Source organism: Thamnophis sirtalis, unplaced genomic scaffold (assembly GCF_051295495.1).
Source record: "Thamnophis sirtalis isolate CommonGarterSnake01/CBP01778 unplaced genomic scaffold, rThaSir2_p1.2 scaffold_15, whole genome shotgun sequence".
Lineage (NCBI taxonomy): Eukaryota > Metazoa > Chordata > Lepidosauria > Squamata > Natricidae > Thamnophis > Thamnophis sirtalis.
Window position 1 is genome coordinate 27,060,206 of NW_028261395.1, and position 24,404 is coordinate 27,084,609.

The following is a 24,404-nucleotide window of genomic DNA, read 5'->3' on the forward strand; positions in this document are numbered from 1 at the left end:
AATATCAATCATAAATATACATTTAACATGGTTATGGTCATAAGTGGCAGGAGATAGGTACTAGGAAGGATGAGAAGAATAATAGTAATACAGTCTTAGTGAATAGTTTGAAAGTGTTGTGGGAATTAGTTGTTTAGCAGAGTGATGATATTCAGGAAAAACTGTCCTTGTGTCTAGTTGTTCTGGTGTGCAGTGCCCTATAGTGTCGTTTTGAGGGCAGAAGTTGAAATAATTTCTGTCTAGGATGTCAGGGGTCTGTAAATATTTTCTCTTTTTGACTCGTGCAATATACAAGTCCTCAATGGAAGGCAGGTTGGTAGCAATTGTTTTTTCTGCAGTTTTAATTATCCGTTGAAGTCTGTGTATGTCTTGTTTGGCTGCAGAGCCAAGCCAGACAGTTATGGAGGTGCAGATGACAGACTCAATAATTCCTCTGTAGAACTGAATCAACAGCTCTTTGGCAGTTTGATTCAATGTCCTTTAAAATAAGTCTTGACATTTAAGACAGGTCTCCTCCCTATCTCCTGCTCTATGTATTTGCCTAATTCAATTTCTAGTTCCTCATTCCTGCAATGTTTGTGTTCTAATTACTAGCACAACTTCCCTTCTAGATGTTGCATTTAATGACCATAGAATTCCTCGGTGTCTTTCACCATTCCCTGTGAAGTATGTGCAGGCATTTAAAAAATAAAAATGTTCATTGGATATTTACTAATATAAATTATTCTGCCTTTAATTCAGTTGTAGCTGGTGCATCTTACTGATATCCTTTTGGAATTTTTTACAATTACAATAGCAGAGTTGGAAGGGACTTTGGAGTGCTTCTAGTCCAACCCCCTGCCTAGGCAGGAAACCCTACACCACCTCAGACAAATGGCTATCCAACATCTTCTTAAAGACTTCCAGTGTTGGAGCATTCATAACTTCTGGAGGCAAGTTGTTCCACTGATTAATTGTTCTAACTGTTAGGAAATTTCTCCTTACTTTTAAGTTGCTTCTCTCCCTGATTGGTTTCCATCCATTGCTTCTTGTCCTACCCTCAGGTGCTTTGGAGAATAGTTTGAAACCCTCTTCTTTTGGAAACCCCTGAGATATTGGAACACTGCTCTCATGTCTCCCCTAGTCCTTCTTTTCATTAAACTAGACATGCCCAGTTCCTGCAACCATTCTTCATATTTTAGTCTCCAGTCCTCTAATCATCTTTGTTGCTCTGCTCTGCATTCTTTCAAGAGTCTGAACTTCTTTTTTACATCGTGGCGACCAAAACTGGATGCAGTAATTCAAGTGTGGCCTTACCAAGGCATTATAAAGTGGTATTAACACTTCACGTGATCTTGATTCTATCGCTCTGCTTATGCAGCCTAGAACTGTGTTGGCTTTTTTGGCAGCTGCTGCACACTCCTGGCTCATATTTAAATGGTTGTCCACTAAGATTCCAAGATCCCTCTCACAGTTATTACTATTAAGCAAGGTACCATCTATACTGTACCTGTGCATTTCATTTTTCTTGCCTAAATGTAGAATCTTACTTTTTTCACCATTGAATTTCATTTTGTTAGATAGTGCCCATTGTTCAAGTTTGTCAAGATCTTTCTGTATCTTGAGCCTGTCTTCTGGAGTGTTGGCTATTCCTGTCAGCTTGGTGTCATCTGTAAATTTGATGAGTTCCCCATTAATCCCCTCTTAAAATCATTGGTGAAGATGTTGAAGAATACTGGGTCTAAAACAGACTCTTGGGGTACTCCACTACATACTTCCCTCCATGAAGATACAGTTCCATTGAGAACTATATGTTGAGTGCAACCGGTTGGTCAGCCAGTTATGAAACCATCTGTTGCTGTCTAACCCACATTCCTCTACTTTATCTAGTAGTGGGAACTAGTATTAGATTATTGCTTTTGTGTAATCTCATGCCTTGAATGTACTCATTCGATTTAAACTGGCCATGCCTATTCACCTAAGTATTTATTTGATAAAATGTCCAGCTTAGTATCCTTCATTTATGTTTTGATAATTTCAAGTTTTGCCTTGGGCATGTTTCTCACATTCCATAGTCCAATTGTATATTTTCTGTGCATTCGACAGTCTTCACTATGCTTTAATCTGGTTGCATTGTTATGTCCAGAGAATCTCTAAATTGTAGATTTGGAAGAGGCCACAATAATCATCTGACCCAACCATTTGCAATGGTCAAGAAAACCAAATTTATTGTCCGTGACGGATGACTGTTTAGCCTCCTCAGACAAAAACCTCCTGAGAGGGAGATATCATACTTTCTATAGGTAAATTATTTCACTGTTTTATAGATATGACTGTCAGGAAACTTTTCCTTATAGTTAAATGAAATCTGCAGTTTTTATGGTGTTAATTTCTTTGACTATGGAAAATAAAATAAGTCTTGACCATATTCCCTGCAGGTTCCTCAAATGTACTATGTACTTGAAAACAGCCATCGTGTTCCCCCTTGGTCTTAACACAATAACTGAGTTGTAAGGGACCTTGGAGGTCCTAGTCCAATCCCTTGCTCAAGCAGGATACTGTATACCAGTGATGGCTAACCTTTGGTTCCTCAACTTCTGGTTTGCGTGTTGGGCTGTTTTCGCCCACTGGAGACTTCCCTGAAGTGAAAAATGGCCCAATGCACAAACCGGAAGTTGGTTTCTGAACTTCCAGTTTGCACGTTGGGTTGTTTTTCACCCTCTCAAGGGTTCTCTGAAACCTCTGGAAAGTGAAAAACGGCCGAAAATTAAGGCCAAAATCAGCTGGCCAGCACACACATGCACATTGGAGTTGACAGGGCAATGCTTTGTGTGCCCTCAGAAATTGCTCCGTGTGCCACCTGTGGCACACATGCCATAGGTTTGCCATCACAGATCTACCATTCTGGACAAATGGCTGTCCAATCTTCTTTTATCCAGATCAGACATCCCAAGTTCAAACGTCAATCTGTACCCCTAGATTTAGTTTCCTATGTCATCAACTTTGCCCTCCTCTGAATTCTTCCTTAGTAGCTATCCTTCTAGAAATGTGGTATTCAGAATCATAAACTATACTTCAGGTGTATATTTATTTGATACAGTTCTATATCTAATGCCTGAAACTGTGTTAGCTCTTGTAGTAATTGTCACACTACTGACACATGTTCAGTTGATTGCCAATAACCACATTCTATTCTTTCTGGGATGCAGGTTTCCAACTCCATGTATCTTTCATGTGGTATGTTCTAATATTTTTCTCCATTACATCATATTTAAACATCTCCCTGTTAAGAGATGTCTTGTTCATCACAGTCCATCTTCTACAGACTAGATAGATTTCAATTTAATCTCTGTGTTTGCCAGACCTCCTAATTTTATATCATCTGCAAATTTGATAAACAAGTCCTGTTATCCAGATGACTAATAAAAATATTGAATAATACTGTCCCTGAGATTAATCCCTATAAAGGACTTGGTTATTGACCTTCAATTTGATACAAAACCACTAATTGTAGGTACAGTTAGCCTGCCAGTTTTGAGTTCCCCTTACTGTTCTTCCAATGAAACAATGCTTGTTAGGTTGGTAATGAGAATCCAATAGTAGAGAATATCTGTAGCTCCAGGTTGAGCTGTAGGTTCCTGTTCTCTAAGCTTGGTTGTTTGCTTTCAGATGTTTTATTACCCAACTAGGTAACATCATCAATGGGAGTGGGAGTAAGTGTGGGGCTTACAGTGTGGGGCTTACAGTGGCCTTGCCATTATTGATCAGGATGTAGTTTTTTCCTTGTTAGTTCCTTGAGGAGCATATTATTTTTTCCTTGATTGCTTGTCTAGTTTTAATTCCGGCTTATCTGCATATTAGTTTCTGGAGAGGATGTGTTCTGTCCAGTGGTGAAATTCAATATTTTTTTACTACCCGTTCAGGCTTGGTGGGTGTGGTGTGGTTTGGTGGGCATGGTGGGCATGGCTTGGTGGGCATGGCAGGGGAAGGATACTGTAAAATCTCCATTCCCTCCCCACTCTGGGGCCAGCCAGAGGTGGCATTTGCCGGTTCTCCGAACTACTCAAAATTTCCATTATCAGTTATCCAGAACCTGTCAGAACCTGCTGGATTTCACCCCTGGTTCTGGCCTTTTATTTCCTTCTTAACTTTTCATTGTATCTTGGAAAATGAGAATGTTGTGTGGAAGCTGGTCAAAAGCTGTGCTGCAATCAGAAAAATTATATCTACCACTTTGCCCACTAGATTAGTTACCCTGTCAAAGAAGAAAGCAACAAGTCTCATATGATCTATTTTTAGAAAAAATGAGAGCTGCTTGTGAAAATTCAACGTTGTTTCCCAATAATTAAGAAGAATGTTTTCTGATTAGGGAGGATCTCATCATCCAATACCAAACTGGTTTACAGATTACAACAACCTAGGAACAAATTAATATTTTCCTGGTCAGAACCATGTTGAAAAGACTAATGATAAAGGATATTGTATTTTGGGCTATAAAAAGATTTCTGCTTCAGGCAGCTAAAACTTTGGGAAAGGACTTTTCTACTGAATTAATGCTTCCATCCCCCCATTTATTATAATTTTTGAACAGATTGTTGCTTTTATAATTATAAATTATATAGTACTGAAAGTAATCTGTTCTGGAATGAATTCTGTGTTCTATGTCTGATTCTTCAACACTACCTAAACCAGGGGTCACAACCTTAAACACTCAAAGAGCCATTTGGACCCGTTTCCCACCAAAAAGAAAACATCGGGAGCCACAAAACTCTTCCCGTGCCTGACTTTTTCCTGAGCAGCCACAAAACTAGCATATGTATTTTAATTAAAGGTTCTGTTTTCTTCTGAAACTTTTCTATTGTTGGATTTATCTATGATTGGCCTACTGAGGGTTGAAAAGCTCAATAAACCACATGCTGGTGGGTGTCCCACATTTGGCGTTTTTGACAGATATTTTGAGCAACAGCGAGCCGCAGAGAGGGATGAAAGACCCACATGTGGCTCCAGAGCCATGGGTTGCTAACCCCTGGGTTACATTATTTGTGGGATCACCTCCCCCTCAATCTTGTCTACCTGTCCCATCAAATCTGCAGGAGAGGCATATGTGGGTCCCGTTAATTAAACTGTGCCACTTGCAAGGAACCAAGAAGAAAGCCTCTTCGGTCACTGGGCCTGCCTTGTTGAACAATCTCCTTAGACATCAGATTATCTTGACCTACTAGCTCAGAGTTCTCGAGGCTCTGAAGACATAGCTGCATTCCCAGGCTTCGATGTTGATTAGTTTCATTGAAATATTTGCATTGTATTTGTATTGATGGTTTGTTGTTGCTTATTTCAGTTGCTGGGTGTCTGTTTTGTAACATTTTCTTTTTTTTTTCAACTGGACTTTTTATTGCTGTTATTGCTGTTAGACATAGATTGGAATTGGAATTGGAATTGATTTTATTTGTAGGCCGCCCTTTTCCCTGAGGGGACTCAGGGCGGCTCACAGAAACCAGGGAAAGGGGAATACAATACAATACAATACTAAGACAACGACACATAATAAAATAATACACAACATGCATACACCATTCGGGCGGGGTAATGGTCCTTATCCCCAGGCCTGACGGGCGAGCCAGTTCTTCAAGGCTGTGCGGAAGGCCTGGACGGTGGTGAGGGTACGGATCTCAACGGGGAGCTCGTTCCAAAGGGTCGGGGCCGCTACTGAGAAGGCCCTCCTCCTTTATCAGATAGAGTGATAAAAATTGTTCTTAGGTTAGAAAACATGATATCTGCAATTTCCACCTTATTTATATTCTATAGTAGCTAGACCTGTGTTTCACAGCACCTTGGAAACAAGTTTTCTTAATTAGAAACTGAAAACATGCTGCTCCCAAATTCCCCAAAGTCTAGCTTGTATAAGAGAAACAATTAACCATCAATTTTTAATTCGTTTGCAAATTAGGATACTGTTGCAGGTAAGAAGAAAGAAAGAAAGAAAGAAAGAAAGAAAGAAAGAAAGAAAGAAAGAAAGAAAGAAAGAAAGAAAGAAAGAAAGAAAGAAAAAGAAAGTTGTAGCTAGCATATGCTTCTGACAAATTGACACCCTGAATTTTTATTTTCTAGACTCAATCAATTTTATTTATGGACAAAAGGCCAAAAAGCAAATTACAAATGTAATCTAAACTTGGCATTAAATAAAAAAAAAGTTTAACAAATAAAATATTGAATAAATAGAATAATAGAATTAAAACCCAAACTCATTTTTAAGAAAATCCCAAGATTTTTATTTTAAAAAATCATAAAAATTGGTTTTCTGTGAAGACTGAGTAATCTGAATGGATTAACCATGAAAACCAAACCACTGCCAAAAAAAAAAAAAGAGAAGAAGAAGAAGAAGGAAGGGAGTGAGGCAGGAAGGAAGGAGAAAACTAATGCTAGCTAATATATGCCTTTTGAAATGCACACACATCAGCTGAATCCAAACATCAGCAAAGGCAATGAGATGATGCAAAGACTGCTTTAGAAGGTAGCTTCTGCCATAAACTTAAAAAGGGGTCTTCAGATGTTCCTTGGAAATTGTACAGGGGGAAAATACACTTGCCAACATTGTTTTCTAAGTTGTACTTTGTCTGCAAATGATGATGAAACTTAAAATGCGTTCCTCACTCCATTTAATTGCAATTTTAATGTTTAATGTTTTAAACATTAGAGCAGACTTTTAAAGAATTTGCCCATTTAGTTACAAATCGAACAAGAAAGCCTTAAAGTAGCATAAATAAACCACAATTTGATCCAACTATATACATCCTATTTTGTATCATTTGCTTTTGGTAATGAGACAAGAAAATTCACAACATGAAAAAAATTGGGTAATTTATTGTGGTAGCCTAGGTATGATTCTTAGTGTGGTGATCTCTAGTTATACTGGATTCTATCCTTATCATGGGATGTGATGGCTCAGTGGCTAAGACGCTGAGCTTGTCGATCAGAAAGGTCAGCAGTTTGGCGATTCGAATCCCTAGTGCCGCGTAACGGAGTGAGCTCCCGTTCCTTGTCCCAGCTTCTGCCAACCTAGCAGTTCGAAAGCATGTAAAAATGCAAGTAGAAAAATAGGGACCACCTTTGGTAGGAAGGTAACAGTGTTCCTTGTGCCTTTGGAGTTTAGTCATGCTGGCCACATGACCATGGAGACGTCTTCGGATAGTGTTGGCTCTTCAGCTTTGAAACTGAGATGAGCACCACCCCCTAGAGTCAGGAACGACTAGCACATATGTGCGAGGGGAACCTTTACCTTTAACCTTATCATTTCAAATCATCATGTCATTCAGTCAGTGACTAGAAATTGTATATGCTGTATTCCAATATATCTGTATGAAAGAAAGTTGTGTAGCGGCAGGGCTAAACCTAAAGGGTAAATAGTTTAAGATCTCAATCCTCCCAGAAATGCTATGGATGCTCACATCCTAACTCTATTTTCTCCCTTGATGTAGCAAATTGGTACTTTTCACTGCCGCTGTCTATCTTCCTGAGGGATGCCTTTGTCCAACTTCTTCCATCAGATTCACAAAAGAGATAGGACTTCTACTCCTTATGCAGGCAGAAGGAGGGAAAAACAATAAAAAGGAAATTGCTGCTATCACACCACCTCCTGGCTCTGCCTGTTTAGGCATATGACTAAGGAAATTGATAGCTCCCTTTGTTTGAGAGATACTGTAGATCACTCTTACAAGGTTTATGTTGAATCAACGTTCATTTAAAAAAGGGAGAAGAGAGAAGATTCCCTTTTAAGTATTTATATACAAACATTAAGGGATAGAGGAGATTAAAAAAACAGAAAAGTTAAAGTTATAGACAGGGTCTTAAAAGAAGCTCTAACAACAATAACAAAAAAATATTAAAAATATAAAGTTCTGATATCCAAATGATATCCACATCCCCTTTTCCTAGGTTCAAAGTCAACTCTGATGTAGAACAATCTGAAATTGCATAAACCCACACATTGATAGAATCAGTGAAAAATTAACTAGCAGACACAAACAAAATTAAATAATGGACTTGTTGCAGACCTTTTCCCTAATAAATGACCTGAGAATAGATGATACTTCTATGCCACGTTGTTACCTGGAAAACCCTTTTTAAAAACCCTCTGCTTGTTTCCATTTCTCTCTTACTCAGAAAGGTTGAAATGGAGGGATTTGCTTGTAGCACATGTCCCAAAAGCCTTGTGATTCTCCTGGAGATTTAGAAGATGTGCATTCCCGGTTTGAGAAGCAGCTGTCAATTTTATGAATGCTCTTAACATATGTTGAATGTTTCAGAAGGAGGAGAGAAAAGAACACATTAATATTTTTCAGAACTAATAACATTTAGTTCTAACCTACATTCTTGTTTTTTTCTTATTTTAATACTAGTTGATAACCCGGCGCTCTCCTGGTATTTATTTATCCCAACCCTCCTTCCATGAACATCATGCAATTTCTAATGTTGGATTTTCTCCTTACCAGAAGGAGCCCCCGAAAATGGTGTAATCTTTAAGGCTCAGCAGTGTGGCTGTAAATTGATCAATGCCTTTATTTATTTATACTTAGTGTGGTAGAACTTTTATTTAAAAGAACTAAAAATACTTCTTATGGGACCAGATTAAGATTTGCAGATCCCTTTATTAATGTTGCAGAAGAATTCCTCCAAAATGGTTAACATGAAGATGGATTCTTGCAAGTAGAGAAGATGGTTTGTTTTACAACAAATATTCTTTTGCAGTAACTTTTCCGTGCCATTTCATAAAACCCTGTTTAGGACAATGATCTGGCATTATGATCTATCTTCTCAAGTTCTGTTAGTCTGTGGGTGGACCAGTACTGTACACCCTAACATTTGTTTGATCAAGTTCATCCTTTGTCTTCTGCCACGGTGCTCCATATGTTTCTTCATCCATTTTTGTCCCTCGCAGTTCCTCTGTATACCATGGAGGACATAAGGGTTTATGGCAGGGGTGAAATCCACTTACCTTTGTTCCTGGTTTAGTAGCAATGTGAGTACACGCAGTAATCATGGCATTTGCTTCACTGTCTCAAATTGACAAGAATTTTGAAGTTTCTGTTAATGATTGTGATACACTGCCTTGTGATTTCTAAAGTCTCCAGTCTTGATGGCTATATTTCCATTGTGGGGCACAAATTCTCACAGCTTTTACTTAGATCAGGGGTCTCCAACCTTGGCAACTTTAGGACTTGTGGACGACAACTCCACAATTTTGGGACTTTGGATTTAGATTTTCAATGAAAGAAGGCACCAAAGAAGGCACCATTAACAACTCATTTTAAAATTCTAGATTTTGATTAGTAAATTAGTGAATACACACACACACACACACACACACACACACCACCTATTGTAATATAAGGATGGATTTGCCATGCAAGAATAGAATGGAACACAGGAAAATATGCAGTTTCTCTTTTGGGGTGAGAGTTCTGTGTATATAATGCTTGCACCCACACTTATTTTAAGCCTAGTGATTGTTTTTTTATGATTTGCCATGTTCCTCCATTCCATGATTACCTGGTCTCCTTTTATGTGAAAAATGTCAGAGATTTAATCTGCAACTTTCTTCATGAAAACCTTGTTCCTATCAGAAAGCCAGGCTATTTTTAGACAAGAATATTTTTATCACTTTTATCACTGCTTTATTTTCTTAGGTTTCAGTGACAGCCTCCAACTGTTAGTTCCTCTTATAGTTTAAGCAAAATCAATTACTCAATTTCAAAAATATATAGCAAAAAAAAAATAGTTAAAATTAAACACTTCCATAATACAAATAACACCCATATAAAAAGGTAAAAAACACACATTAAGTTTGAAGGTGGCTATATTTTCTGAATCTCCCTTCTCTCCTGAAATATCATGTCATGCTCACATGTAGTTGTTGAAATGATTTATGAGCCGCCCATATCCCTGCTGTGATTCTCTGCACTGTACAAAGATTAAAACCATCACAACAATGTATCAGCCAGGATGCCATAACACCCCAACCAAAAAAAAAACAAAAAAAAAAAACCCATCCCCAACAGAGCTCACCTAATTCCTGGTTGAAATATCTGGAGGGACAACCAGGTATACGATACCTTATGAATGGTTAACAAGAATATATTATGCTGTAAAATATTGGTTTTTCTGAAAAATTGTGATGGAGCAAACATGATGAAACAACTAATCTTATTGGGAATTAGGTGATGATATGTTAAATAGCTTTTAGGGGTGCTCCCACTGGAGACTGGATAGCCACTTGAATAGTATAGGGCTGGGATGGCGAACCTAGGCCATATGTGCTGGAAGTGACACACAGAACCTTCTCTCCAGGCATGTGAGCCATTGCTCATTACTCTTTCCGGTTCCGGTGTGCTGGCCAGCTAGTCTTCACATGCGTGGGAGCACTGGGAACCTGAAGAGCAGCTGCCTGGTGCGTATGCGCACGCTGGGAAGATGATCTTTCGGTTTCCAGCGTGCACATGCGCACTGGCCACTTGGTCTTCTGGTTTCTGACATGCATGCACACACAAAGACCAGCAGGCTGGTGCACATGCACATGCCAGAAACCGGAAGATCATCTTCCCAGCACATGCATGTGCACTGGGCGGCTGTTCTTCCGGTTTCTGGTACACACATGCCCACTGGCCAGCTGGTCTTCACGCATGCATGCGCACCAGAAACCAGAAGACCAGGTGGCCAGTGCGCATGCACGTGCTGGAAACCGGAAGAGCAGTTGCCTGGTGCGTGCATGCACGCAAGACAGGTGCTCTTCTGGTTTCTGGCGCATGCACATGCACTCTCCAGTTATGGCACTCGGTGCTCAAAAGGTTCACCAAAAGTTGCATAGGGTCTCCTGCTTGAGCAGGGACTTGGACTAGAAGACCTCCAAAGTCCCTTCCAACTCTATTATTCTGTTATTCTATTACTAAAACCTTATGAAAATACCAGGAGAAGGGGAAACTTCAAGGTAAGGCTGAAGGTCACCACTTGACTTCATTGCAGTCATACTGTTTGCTCTGCTTATACCTTCTAATCCATTGTTATCTTTTAAAAACTCAAGCACTAGACAATCTGAAAACTACATCAGATAAAATGCATACTTCAAATTGGTCATGGCTGAAAGATACTGCAGCAGGTAGCCTCTTTTATCTCGATTAATTTGCAACGAGTAAGAGATAATCTTTAATCAAACGGAGAGAACAATTTTATTAATTGCACACATGGCTAAATTAAAGCCACATTCCTGTTTTAAATTGTATTAGTTGCAGGCATTATCTGTGTTTACTGTTTAAGCTGCTCCTGTCCTGGGCTCTTGCCTGCTTGACTAAGCTGATTTAAGGAAATCTTGTCAGAACTCATAGAATTTTGGCAGCCGTTTCAGGACTTCTGTGACTGAGATAGAACACAGCACTGTCTTCCACATTTGCATATGGGTGTATATTCAAGGTTTGGGGCATTGTTCAATTTCACTTCCCTTTTTTAAAAAATTTATTTTTTCCTCTTAATACCTGAACTAGACTTAATTAGGGCTTTCCAGAACTCAGTTTATGTACAAATTTCAGGTGTAGAACAAGGCAAAGAAGAACACAAAGGACTTTCCTTTTATGAGAAATCACTGTCAGTATCCATTATATCTAAGGATCTCAGTTTATTTCAAAGCAAATCTGAATCCAACAGTTTGCCACCAAAGCAGTACCTGAAAGAAAAGCATCAGTGTGAGATAGGAAAGAGTAGAATATACCAAGCACAGCAACTTCTGCTAGTCAGACTCTGACATCTGTTTCCTGCTTCTCCCTAGAAAATACAGAGAGAAGAAAAAAGACAATCCATTGGTTCCTAGTTGATGCCAAAAAAAGGTCCCACTTTTGCCAATCACAAAAGGGGGAGATGCTCAAATAAAATCAAGTTTATTACAGTCAAAGACCAGAGACCAGAACAAATAAAAACACTCTGAATATCCAGTTAAAATTCTAGAATAAAATAATAAATAACAGATAAAATCTATATTAAAATCACAATTTGGCAACCAGTCTGTCAGTTACACATGGCCTAACTATAATATAACATCAATCCCTCAACTGGGATGATTAAGTGCTAAAATGCACACAAAAAATAATAGTAATATGAAAAAGGTTTGCTACATTAGTTTTATAAAATAGCTGTGGTGGAATAATTATGTGTTTCCAACAAATCCCCAGTGCTGCTGCACAGAATCTAGACACCTGCACTGTATTCACAGTCTGTGGAGCCGCACAAGTGCAGGAAGGGTAAGGAAAGTATGTGTGCCGAGTTGGGCTTCACATAATTTAACAACCAGTCCGCTTAGTGCAGAACCGAAAATGTGAGCTCGCTTTAGCTCACGCACCTCCCTCGCTTGCACATGGCTTCAAACACATGCCGATTTCATGTGCATGACTTCCAGCACATCTTCTTAGGCAGCCGCAGTGAATAGAGTGGAAATCATCTGGGCTCCATGGGCAGGGCGAGCGAGCCAGAGAGTGTGATATATAGGATGTGATAGTACCAGGGCAAGTTGGTGGGCCCAGCAGGTGGTCGGAACTACTGGTATGGGCGAACCGATCTGAACTGGCAGCAGCCCACCTCTGTATGTATGATATGTGTTAGGAAAAAAGAATGTGGTTCTGCAAGCAAAGATATGCTGGGCTGGTGGGAGGGACTTTCCCAAGTGACTTGTGACATTCCATGCTGGCTTCCCCATTGACTGCTCATGGGAAGCCTGCAGGGAAGGTCCAAAATGGCAATCACATGACTTTGGGACACTGCAATCAGTCATAGGCATAAATTGGTTGCCAAGCGCCCAAATTTTGTCCATGTGACAGTTGGGGTGCTGCAATGGACAGAACTTAAAGGTTTGGTCATAAGCAGTGGTGGGATTCAGCCAGTTTGCACGTATTTGGAAAAACCGGTTGTTAACTTTCTAAGCAGTTTGGAGAACCGGTTATTGGAAGAAATCTCATTTTGTTTTTTTCTACTTTACAGGGCTAATCCTGTAAGGAAGGCAGGAAGGAAACATTCTGGAGTTGTTTCTAGCCTAATCTTTATTGCCCTGCTTACAGAAACCAGTTACATGATCACCGAGCCACACCTACCCAGCTGATCATTAGGGCAGAGAACCGCTTGTTAAATTATTTGAATCTCACCACTGGTCATAAGTCTCCTTATAGTGATAGTGCCTTCAGCACTATCAGACCTCCGAAAAGTCACCAAACAAACGGGCGTTAAGTGAGAACCGTCTGTATATACAATGCAAATTTAGCAAGGTTAATGAGAGATCATTGTTAACCAAGGGATATTTTTACTTGAGGTACATACAGAAGAATCCATAATAAAGTGCTGTTAATTTAGAGAAAAGAACTAGCTTTGTAATGAGTATTTCTTGTACTGACACTTGATGAAAAGTGGAAATAGTTGTGATTTTCTCTTTGAATTTAATTAATTTCAGAATTGCCTTTGAAGTAAACAGGTGAATTGTGGTATCATCAAATCAGTTTATTCATCTTAAACCTCCCCACCCCCACCCCCCCGCCTCCCCAGTTCTACAGTGCTTGGAATGAGCCAAGTTATTATTCTAGTCAAAGAAGTAACAGAGTGACACTACATAGCAGAGAGACTGGTGAGGCCACGGAGAAGAGTTAAATGGGGAATTAATATGGAATCCTTACAATAGATAAAACAAGGTGAAGTGTGACATTCTGCACATGCATGCATACACACACACACACACACACACAAACACACACACACCTTGAATGCCATTGAATCTTGTCTAGTCTCAGCAATGTGCAAACTGTTAGTCTCAGAAGTTACTTGTATATAGACTTGAGCAGTAAACAGCTAGTTGAATACTTCAAGAGTGGGTCTTTTGTTTGTGGCTGACATGCCAAGTTTTTATAATGCAAACATTGCCTAAAGAATCTATCTTATATTTGATTTCACCTCCCTTTTAGCTTGTTTAGAGAATAAAAGCTTTCTTTTGTTGTTGTTTTACTACAATATCAAGAAGGAATAAAAATGGTTCATTCAAAGCAAGTCATTCATTCAAGATAGAGGGATTCTTTTAGATACAGATGAAAAAGTTCTACCGGAAACAATAATGTTAAGGTCTTACATTACTCTAGTATAATAGAGATTTAATTATTTGTGAGACATCTTTGTTATCCACATACTTACACTTACTAAGAGAAATGGAAAGTGCAGAATAATGTACAGGTGCCATTTGGTTTTGAATAAGAAAAGTATCTACTTAAACTCAAACCAATCAAAAGATCAGAAATGTACATTTAAAATCAAATGAACCATTTCAATAAGACATAACATAATGATAGTATAAAACACATAGCATTTATAGCCACTTCTCTTCAAAGTCTCAAAAGCTCATGGGAATAGAATTTTAAATCTAAATACAGTGAACCATTTATCATAAAATTTCCTTTCCCCTTTGGAAGTAGTCTATTGTGGACCACAGGAATAAGCCCTCTTCCATTTAAAATTGTATTGCCACATTTTAAATATTTCCTAGATTTTTGGGGGTGGGGTAGGGTGGGGAGCAGGGGTGGGCTTCTACTGGTTCAGACTGGTTCGGGCAAACCTGTAGCTCTGAAGATCATCTGGGAGTGAACCGATTTGCTCCCATGAGCAAGTGGGCCCGCCCCCTACCCCGCCCCCCACCCCAGTGCTTTATCTACCTTTATCTTCTCAGCTGAGTCACATGGCAGAGTGGATTGCTGCGCCTCAGCTGTTTTCCTTCCCTAACAGCAGTCCAGAAGGTAAGTATTCTCTGAACTGTGCATGCGCGCGCAGTGCATGCCCTGGGGCACGGGCAAGCAAAGCAAGTGTGTGTGCGCAAAGCACATGCTCAGTGAACCGGTTATTAAACCGGTAGGATCCCACCTCTGGTAGGGAGGTATTGCCATCAAATTAGTCTAGATTTATCACCTTGGGTGGCCACAGCCCTTGCATTTTTAATTTTGGTTTAAAGTTTGAAGAAATTGAAAAACTCAACTATGCTTGGCAAATAGTTTCTCCTGATATTTTCTCAGATTTAAAATATTGTAAATATGACAAAATGTCCCACATTTCAAAGTTAAGCCTTGAATATGAAATAAAACCCTCCACACCCCATTTCTTGCTTGCTTCAACATCAGGGTCTATCAACTTGCTTCTAACACTCTGGCATCTTTCAATTGGTTTGTTATAGGCTTTTATAAAATTCATAGCGCCATGATGCTATGTTACCTAATAAAATAGCAAGCATCATTTTATCACCAGTGTCACTGAAGATGAGCAAGGATGATGGAGAGTCAGTTAAGGACAAAGCTATTATGCTTTAAGAAAAACACTGTTATCAGCTTGGTAGGGAAGGTGCTTTAAATTCCTTGCTACAGGGAAGTTACAGTTTATGCGTTTTAATGTAACGCCGTCCCTATGTGTTGCGCTTTCTTGAATTATGTTTACTTGGCCTCTTTGTTGAGAGATGTTTCTTTTGGGTAAGACTGATAAAAGATATACTATGCACAAAATTAATGAGGACATATGATGCTGCTTTATATTGTTCATGGACCATATTATCGCGATGAGTTTACCACTGTTGCTTCTGTTGTGTTCACTTTGTCAAGGCAGATCAGGTTGTAGAGGATCCTTAAATGTTGTTTTATTGTTGCTAGGAGAATTTAAAATTGCTTATGGCTTTCTTTAACCATTTTGTATATCTTTTGTGGGCTAAATAATAATGTTCTACATGTGCTTTTTGTAGTTGGTTTAGTACTAAACCAGCAGTGTCAAACACAAGACCTGCGGCCGGATCCGGCCCACAGGATGTTTAAATCTGGCCTGCAGGAAATATCAAAGGACCGGCTCATGGTGCCTCTGCCGGCCAAAATGGGCCATGGGGGGGTGGGGAGGCACATGCGGACTTTCCATGGCCTTCATTTTGGGCTGGCGGAGTGCTGCTGGAGGCCAGGGATACCAAAAATGGGCCACGGGGGGCGGGGAACATGCAGCCCCGGCACGGCCTCCGTTTTGGGTTGGTAGAGTGCTGCAAGAGGACTTTATTACAATTATATGGCCTCAAGTAATTGCCTGATCTGGATAGAAAACAAGCAACATCCTATGATAATACTATAATTTAATGCCAGATTTTACATACTGTAGGTCCATTTAATCTACAATCCATAATCTATAATTGACAGCCATTTCTATTTACTATTGTGGAAATTTACCTCTGCTGTTATAGCTCGTATTATGTTATTTATGCTATTTAGTTGAATAATAAAAATGCAATAATATAAATAGCTTTTCTGCATGGAAAAGCAATTTACTATTAAACAATGGGGTATAAATTTAGAAATAAAAAGTTTAGTGGGGTATGAAGAATAAGTAATAAATGTTTGCCAGTAATATTTACTAGAAGAGATAGGAAAATGATTATAGTAAAGAACTGTGGAATGAAAGAAGAGAAGGGGAAAAATGCATCTTGAGCCTGTATCAAATGCCCACCTTGGCCATGCCCACCATGCCCATGCTCATCATGCCCACTGCCCTCCGAGGTCAAACACAACCCTTATGAGGCCCTCAATGAAATTGAGTTTGATACCCCTGAACTAAACAAATAACAATGGAGGAACAAGGGTTGTTAATATTATTTGGTATGGTGGATCACTCAAAATGTTTTGAATTTTGTAGTACAGAAATAAGGAATTCTCAGAAGTTTGTCAAGTGAAGGCATTTTCCTTCAAATTCTGAACATTTTTTAAAAATCCATTTTATGTACCTTCTTAAATTTTCTTTGCCTCAGTGGTATTTTAACGTGTGGGAAATAGCATTATCTAAAAAAATAGCAAAACAGAAACAGTTTTAAAGACCCCATCAATTAATAATTATTTTACTATTATTGTTATTATTTGTATTATTCATATATATATATTTCTTTACCATTGCCTTAAAAATGGTTTTCTTGTTATCAATATAAAGTTCAGAAATTCAAAAGATATGAATATACTCTACAGGTATTTTGTTGTTATTGTTAAATTAGATTTCTATTTTTCCTAAATGATTCTATTATTAGCAATGGTAGTGGTTATCATATTGGTAAGTAGTAATAATAGTAATGGTATTTTTATTCTGCCTGAGTTCTTGAAGGCAAGGTAAGATCACAGTCAACTGATCCAACAAATAAATAGAAATACAAATTTAATATTCTGAAAGTCCTTAATGCTTAATACTAATGGTTTATCAGTATCAATAAAACAAATAATTTTGTTATGACCATGATATCTACATGCCTATTGAAAAAAAAACCTAATAATCATATTAGCAAAACTACACTGTAATTCAGAATTCTGAATATTTCAGTTTGAGACAGAGGGAGAAAGCTCTTCATTTCTGCCCTCTGCTTCTATACCTTTATTTGTTCATCTAATTTCAGTCTCTACTAATGCCTGTATGTTCATTCCATGACCTATCTTCATCTTTCTGACATTACTTCCTTCTTTTTTCCCTCACCACCCATCACCAAAATAAGAGGAGGGGTACAGGCAGTGGTGGGATTCAAATAATTTAACAACCAGTTCACTGCCCTAATGATTTCTTCCAAGAATCAGTTCACCAAACTGCTCAGAAAGTTAACAAGCGGTTCTCCCAAAGTGGTACAAACTGGCTGAATCCCAACACTGGATATAGGGAAAGTATGGGTGGCATGCTTTTAAATTTAGCTAAGTCTGCAAGTTGCCCAGCTAGATTAGATCAGATTAATATGCATCTGATTATTGTACCTGGGCAATTTGTAGTCTTAGCTAAATTTTAAAGCATGCCACCCATACCTTCTCTATGTAGGTTCAGGAGAAAAATAGATGTATTCCTGATCCTCTCTCTGTTCAACTGAGCTGACAAAGTATTTTATTAACCCAAGGACTTGCCTGAAGCTATTATTCTTTGATGTCCTTTAGCTAAATCTCAGGAAGATAGTCCATCAAATTTATATATACATTGGCTCTTGGAAAAGTGCTATGCTCACAAATGCAGGAGAGCCAAAATACATCTTCTAAATCATTTTTGAAGAATTCAGAAGCTTCAAAATAGTATATATACTATTTGTGTTATATATGCCCTTTTAATTTACCCTCTTTTTCTACACTATTTTGCCCCTTTTTCTTAAGTTTCTGATCTAAGACTGATAAAGTTATGAATAGGGAGCCCAAGAACAGCCATTTCAGACTGATCCCACTGACAATCACAAGCTGATTGATCATATGAATCAATCAATTTACATCAAAATTCATGAACAAATTGAATATTAATGTGCTACATTGTATAACGAATATAGTACTGATACTTGTCCCTCCATTTCTCTCAAATGTGTGAAGCATTCTCGGAGTCCTTTCAGATTTTTAAAAATGCTCATAAACTTATTTTATCACCATCAAGTATAGAGGATCCAGGTACATCCTGTTTTTTCTGCTACCTGTCTGTGCACCCTTCCTAATTACAGTTTTTTTGACCATAGAAAAGCTTAAGAGGAAGAGATCATTTAAAGCAGGGGTGTCAAAATCGATTTCATTGAGGGCTGCATCGGGGTTGTATTTGATCTAGGGGTGGGGGGGTGGAGAGGGGTGACCAGCTCAACATCATTCATGTGGTAGCCTGAATGCTCTGCCAGTGAAAACAGACTCCCAAGCTTCGTTTTCATCTGCAACAGCCTCCTACAACCCTTTGCCAGGAAACATGGGCTCTCGAGCTGTGTTTTCAGCTGCAACGGCCTCCTGCAACGCTCTGCCAGTGAAAACAGGATCCCAAGCTCCATTTTTGGCTGTGGCAGCCTCCTACAAACCTCTTCCAGCAAAATCAGAGCTCGGGGGGGGGGCACATGATGCCCTCCCAAGCTCCGTTTTCGTTGTCAGAAGCACCGGGGCCAGTCCTTCACCTTTTTCCAGGGTGGCCCCATGGGCCAGATCTAAGCACCCCCATAGGCCAGTCCGGCCCATGGACCTTGAGTTTGACACCCTTAGTTTAATGTGTCTTCCCTGGGGACTGAATTGCACCAGGGGAAGTCAGTGATCCTGCCAAGTGCCAGAGAGTGTTTTGTACAATAAAAGCAACATGTTTTTTACACAATTTAGGACATATTCTAAATAAGGAAAGTGCAGGGACATTGATAATCATTTCATGAATGTCTTTCCAGCTACATTTCATTTTCATTAAATTGAAGAATGGTTTTAAAAAGGCAAAACAAACTTGAGCATGCTAGTCGTAAGCCAGTCTCAACTCAATGCAGTTCAAAATTAAGAGAGGAGAGTTTAAAAAGTCATTCAACAACCGCCTTTTAAAAATTTTATTTGACAGTGATTCCAGAATTTGTCACTCAAGTCAACACTGCACTGGAAAACCTAAGCAGGAATATGATTCATCTGTTTGATGATAATCAATTTGTTGACATCTCTAAGAAGATTTACGACACAGTTCATGACATTAGATGTTCAGTTATGATGATTCGGGTAAGTGTTTCATTCTTTCATTCATTTCTAATTAAAAGATGTGTCATTAATATTGCTATGCAACATTAATATGGGCAGAAACTAAACACAAATAATATGGAAATAGAAATTTCAGGGGTACTTTTTTCAGTATAATAAAAAGTATTAGAATGCTGCTGAATAAAACCATATTATTGCATCATGGAACTACTATTCCTACTACAGGTAAAAGAAATGCACTGTAAGTTTCTTCCCTATGTCTCAGGACTTTTCTTGTTTCTTTAAAGATATACTGTAAATAAATAATGATGGAAAATAGCACGTTAGACTAAATGTATCCTTATTTCTAAATACTCCCCACATGCAATCTCTCTGGGTACGGCAGATGCTATCCTGCCCTTATAATAAAATATAAGTCTATCACTGGGATTCAAATATCCGCAGGCCTGGGCCAGAGCTGTATTCAGGTTCACTCCCCGCAGCATGGTGCTTAAATCTGAAAATTGGTGAAACTCTTCTCTGATGTCCCAAAGATGCTTTTTCAAGAAGCAACTGGACTTTTGGGGGTTTTTCTTTAAAGATATTTTGCTTCTCACCCAAGAAGCTTCTCCAGCTCTTGAAGCTTCTTCAGTTCTTCAGAGCTGAAGAAGCTTCTTGAATGAGAAGTGAAATGTCTTCAAAGAAAAACCAGAAAGTCCAGTTGCCTCTTGAAAAAGCATCTTTGGGACAATCATGAGCTGGATGACTGAGAATCTCCATGGACACTCTTCTCTGATCTACACTGAAAGACAAACTGGTGGGGCTACATTGAGGTAAACAGAATCCGAGTCCAAGAAGAGTCTGAGGTAAACAGGATCCGAATTGTTCCCATGCAGCCATTTATTTGAAAGCAGGCTCCTATTCAATCCTTCTGTTTCATTTCACAGAAAGCAAAGGCCGCGTGCAGCAAAGAAACAGCTAAACCTTAAAATGAGAAGCTTGCTGTTTTCGGGAAAACAGGGTACTTCACTTCTCATTGCTGCTCTCTTTTGTCACCTATAATCTCCCCTCATGGGTGTTCCATTTTCTATTCATGGTTCTGTCTTTTGGGTGCTATTTTCAGGTGCTCTGTGTTTTCATGGTTTTTTCCCTTCTTTTTCTTGCCCAAGCACATAATTTATTAGATGCCACTGCAACAACTTACCACAAATACAGAATGCCATTGTCTTGCTCCTGCCAATTTAGTCATCCTCTGCAGCAGTGTTCCTCAACCTTGACAACTTGAAAATGTGTGGACTTCAACTCCCAGAATTTCCCAGCCAGCATGCTGGGAGTTGGAATCTACACATCTCCCAAGTTGCTCAATGGGGAAACACTTTCTACAGTTTGTTTGGGCAGCCGTGGATTAGTAAGGAAGAACAGCAGTTGGCTTTAAGGCAGAGATGCTGGATACCTGAGGAAGCCATATTTGAATCTTTGAATCCAATAGATTCAGTGCTAGAAGTGAGTCCTTTGATTTTTATATGCAAATTACTTAAAGATGATAGGCAAGTTTAGTATGTTATTCATGCTTATAAAAGCTTTTTAGAAGTTTTATAGAAAAGTAGATTCTTGCCTGTACATCAAAAACCCAAATTATTTGCTAACTGACACATTCCTTTCAAGTATTGCACCCACATGAACGTAGTCAATGCAGAGGGAACACTTTTATTATTAAAGGAGCAAATTCATCAATGCATATTTCTAAGTAATGTCGACTTTCATCTCTGGAAAGAAAAACAAATTTTCCTTCTAAGAAACACATTTTAATTTTATTAGCATACTATACAATGGCAATATGTGTGTGTGTGTGTGTGTGTGTGTGTGTGTGTGTGTGTATCACAATTCTTCTCAGAGAAGTTGCAAAATATTAGGCTCATGTTGTAGGGACTAAGTGACATTGGGGTTTTCAGAACCAAATTTACAAATATTAAATTTACACATGAAATGAACATTTCAAATAAGCTATTAATAGTTTTCTAAATGTTATTATCACTGACTTTATAACCATATATTAGGTTCTTCTACCATTTTTTAAAACATTTGCATAGATGGAGTATTTAGTAAAAGAATCAATATGTAGCTATTTGTTCATATAAATGAGATGAAGCCAAAAATGTAGGAAAATTGTCTAAAATGAATTGGAACAGAGAGTGTATGAAAATGTGCCTGCTTCAATAAACACATGGAAGACCCCCCCCCCTCTCACTCTGCCTCTCTGTCCCTCTCTCTCTGTGTCTCTGTCTCTCTATCTGTCCCTCTCTCCCCCCCTTCAAATATCCCCACCTCCAAGCAAAGAGGATGCAAGAGCTTTTCTCAGATTGAAAAGAACTCTTGCTGTCATTGTCCCAAAAAAAATCAACAGATACAACCTGCCCTTCCTCCACCTAAAAGGCAATCCATTATTTCCTAATTTGCCTATGTGTAATTTGGTCATCTGAAAGTATTTGCCAACGTTCATCAGAGCAAATTGTTTTTAGGATTTACCATTTTCAGTCTAATCTGCTACAAGAACCTGTTGGAAGAAAAATCCATCTGGTTTGGAAACAGAAACTTAAGCAAAGAGTATGGGCGTGGCTTAGCTCTGTGCTCAGCTCTAAAATGAAAGTAGTCTAGTCTTGTCTGTATTAAGCTCTGAACTCTGAACTGAAACCAATCTCTCCTATGCCTATGTTTTGCCTGTAACATTAGAGAATCCACTGTTGGTATTGTATATTTACTCATGCGTTATTATGTACATAAAGAAGTTAATGAATCCTGCTGAATCAGTTACCTGGGTGTGCTTTCTGGATTTGATTGCTGCAACAAACTCTGACAGTATCTTTATAATTTCTGTAACTTTTAAGTTTGGGAATTGTGCAATATGGACTTTGTGTTGGGCAATTCCTATTGTGGCTAATGGCTTTCATCCTGTCTTGGTACTTGGGCGGGGGGCTGCTTGTTCTAATCCTACCACACACTGCTTTTGTTAGCTGTCAAACGTTGCTGCAAGGAGATTCGAAATATCCTGTCTTCCATGGATTTCTGCCTGGAGTATTAGCTTTGCTTATGAATGGAACCATCTAGATAGTTGCCTTCCTCTTCCAATAAGCGCTTTATCCCCTTAATTCTGGCATCTGCTGTGGGCTATTAAGATTATTGGGGGCTGCTTTCTGCCTCTAAAAACATGTTTCTCAATTTTTCCTTTAGGAAAATATAATATTCTGCCTTTTTAAAAATATTTCCCATTCTTTTGGGTGGTGGATTTCCACAAACCCTTGTACAAATTCTATCTTCTGTGCCCCCCACTTTAGCTTTCCAGAAGATTTTGACTGGCTATTTGCAAAATGATCTAAGCAGTTGCTCTAAAATGACTAAGGTACCATTCTTCATTTAGCATTTACAATAATGAAACAAATTGCAGGGTGGCAGTTTTGTCCCCACGTTGTTTTTTTACTAAACTGTCAGTAGTAGATAATGACAATGCATTTTCTAAACAAAGCCTATACACGTTTTATCCCCATTGTTGATCATGTTTCGATCACATTAGGATCACGTTTTATCCTCGCTGTTCCAGCTCCACCTTTCTTTTCCAAGGAAGCGAGCTAGGACTCCTTCAAGAGTGATTATGAAAGCAGATATCTACTGTAAATTTGCCCTTCTTCTCTTCACTTGGGCTGTTATAACAGTTGCAAGAATTTCAGAGTCAAATCAGCCCAGATCAGTGGTGGGTTTCAATTTTTTTTTTTACTGGCTTGGTGGGCATGGCAGGAGAAGGATACTGCAAAATCCCCATTTCCTCCCAGTCAGCTGGGATTCGGGAGGCAGAGAATAGGTGGGGTGGGGCTAGTCAGAGGTGGTATTTGCCAATTCTCCAAACTACTCAACATTTCCACTAACAGTACTCCAGAACTGGTCAGAACCGGCTGAATACTACCTCTGGCCCAGATCAATTCCAGCTTCATTTTAAAAATGCAAATAGCGGGGCAATATCTCTCTCTCTCTCTCTCTCTCTCTCTCTCTCTCTCTCTCTCTCTCTCTCTCTCTCCCTCTCCCTCTCCCTCTCCCTCTCCCTCTCCCTCTCCCTCTCCCTCTCCCTCTCCCTCCCTCCCTCCCTCTCTCCCTCTCCCTCCCTCCCTCCCTCCCTCTCTCTCTCTCTCTCTCTCTCTGCAGTTAGTTGAGTCAGAAAAAAAATCAGAGCAGTTGCTGAGGGCATGAGTATTTGTTTAGGGACATAAATCTCTTCCAGTGAGCTGCACTATGTGTGAGATGATGCATGTCAGTATGAAACTCAGTGACAAGGACAATTGTAGCATCCCTGTCTCTTGATAAGAGAGAAAGCAGTATGTATGGCTGCAGCATTTCCAGCAGATTAAAATAATTGGTGTTTCTTGAAAATGCTCCACACTAAGCAGGAAGCATAATAGCTTGTAGAAGTATCCATTGAAATTATAGGTCTGGGATGGCGAACCTATGGCATGCATGCCACAGGTGGCACATGGAGCCATTTGTCAGGGCACGCGAGGCGTTGCCCTGTCAGCTGCCCAGCACGCATGCACACGCTGGCCAGCTGAGTTCGGCCTTTTTTAAAGACATTTTTCTCCTCACCAGGCTCTATAGGCTTTATAGGAGCCTGGGGATGGGGGGGGGGGGCAAAAAGAGCCTCTGCAGCGCAAAAAAACAGCCCTATGGGGCAAACCAGAAGTTCGGGGACAGACTTCCGGTTTGCTCGTAGGGTCGGTATAAGCCCTCCGTAGGCTTCATGGGCCTTCAGGAGGCTTCCCTGAAGCCTCCGGAGGACTAAAAACCACCCTATGGTCAAACCGGAAGTCCTTGGAGGGCTTAAACCGACCCTACGAGCAAACCAGAAATGACTGAAGGTTCCTGAAGCCTCCGGAGGGCCTCCATGGGGGAGGGGGAGGCTGT

General features: G+C 39.4%; 1 protein-coding gene across 2 annotated transcripts in view; it reads left to right on the forward strand.

Annotated features, from left to right (window-relative positions):
- The window catches only part of CTNNA3 (catenin alpha 3), an 869,421-nt gene that overhangs the window by 670,035 nt on the left and 174,982 nt on the right, over positions 1 to 24,404 (forward strand). For both annotated transcript variants that reach the window (XM_087702521.1, XM_087702520.1), the window contains one exon: positions 19,351 to 19,502. In XM_087702521.1, coding sequence (XP_087558647.1) covers positions 19,351 to 19,502 — 152 coding nt within the window. The remainder of the gene's footprint in view (positions 1 to 19,350; positions 19,503 to 24,404) is intronic.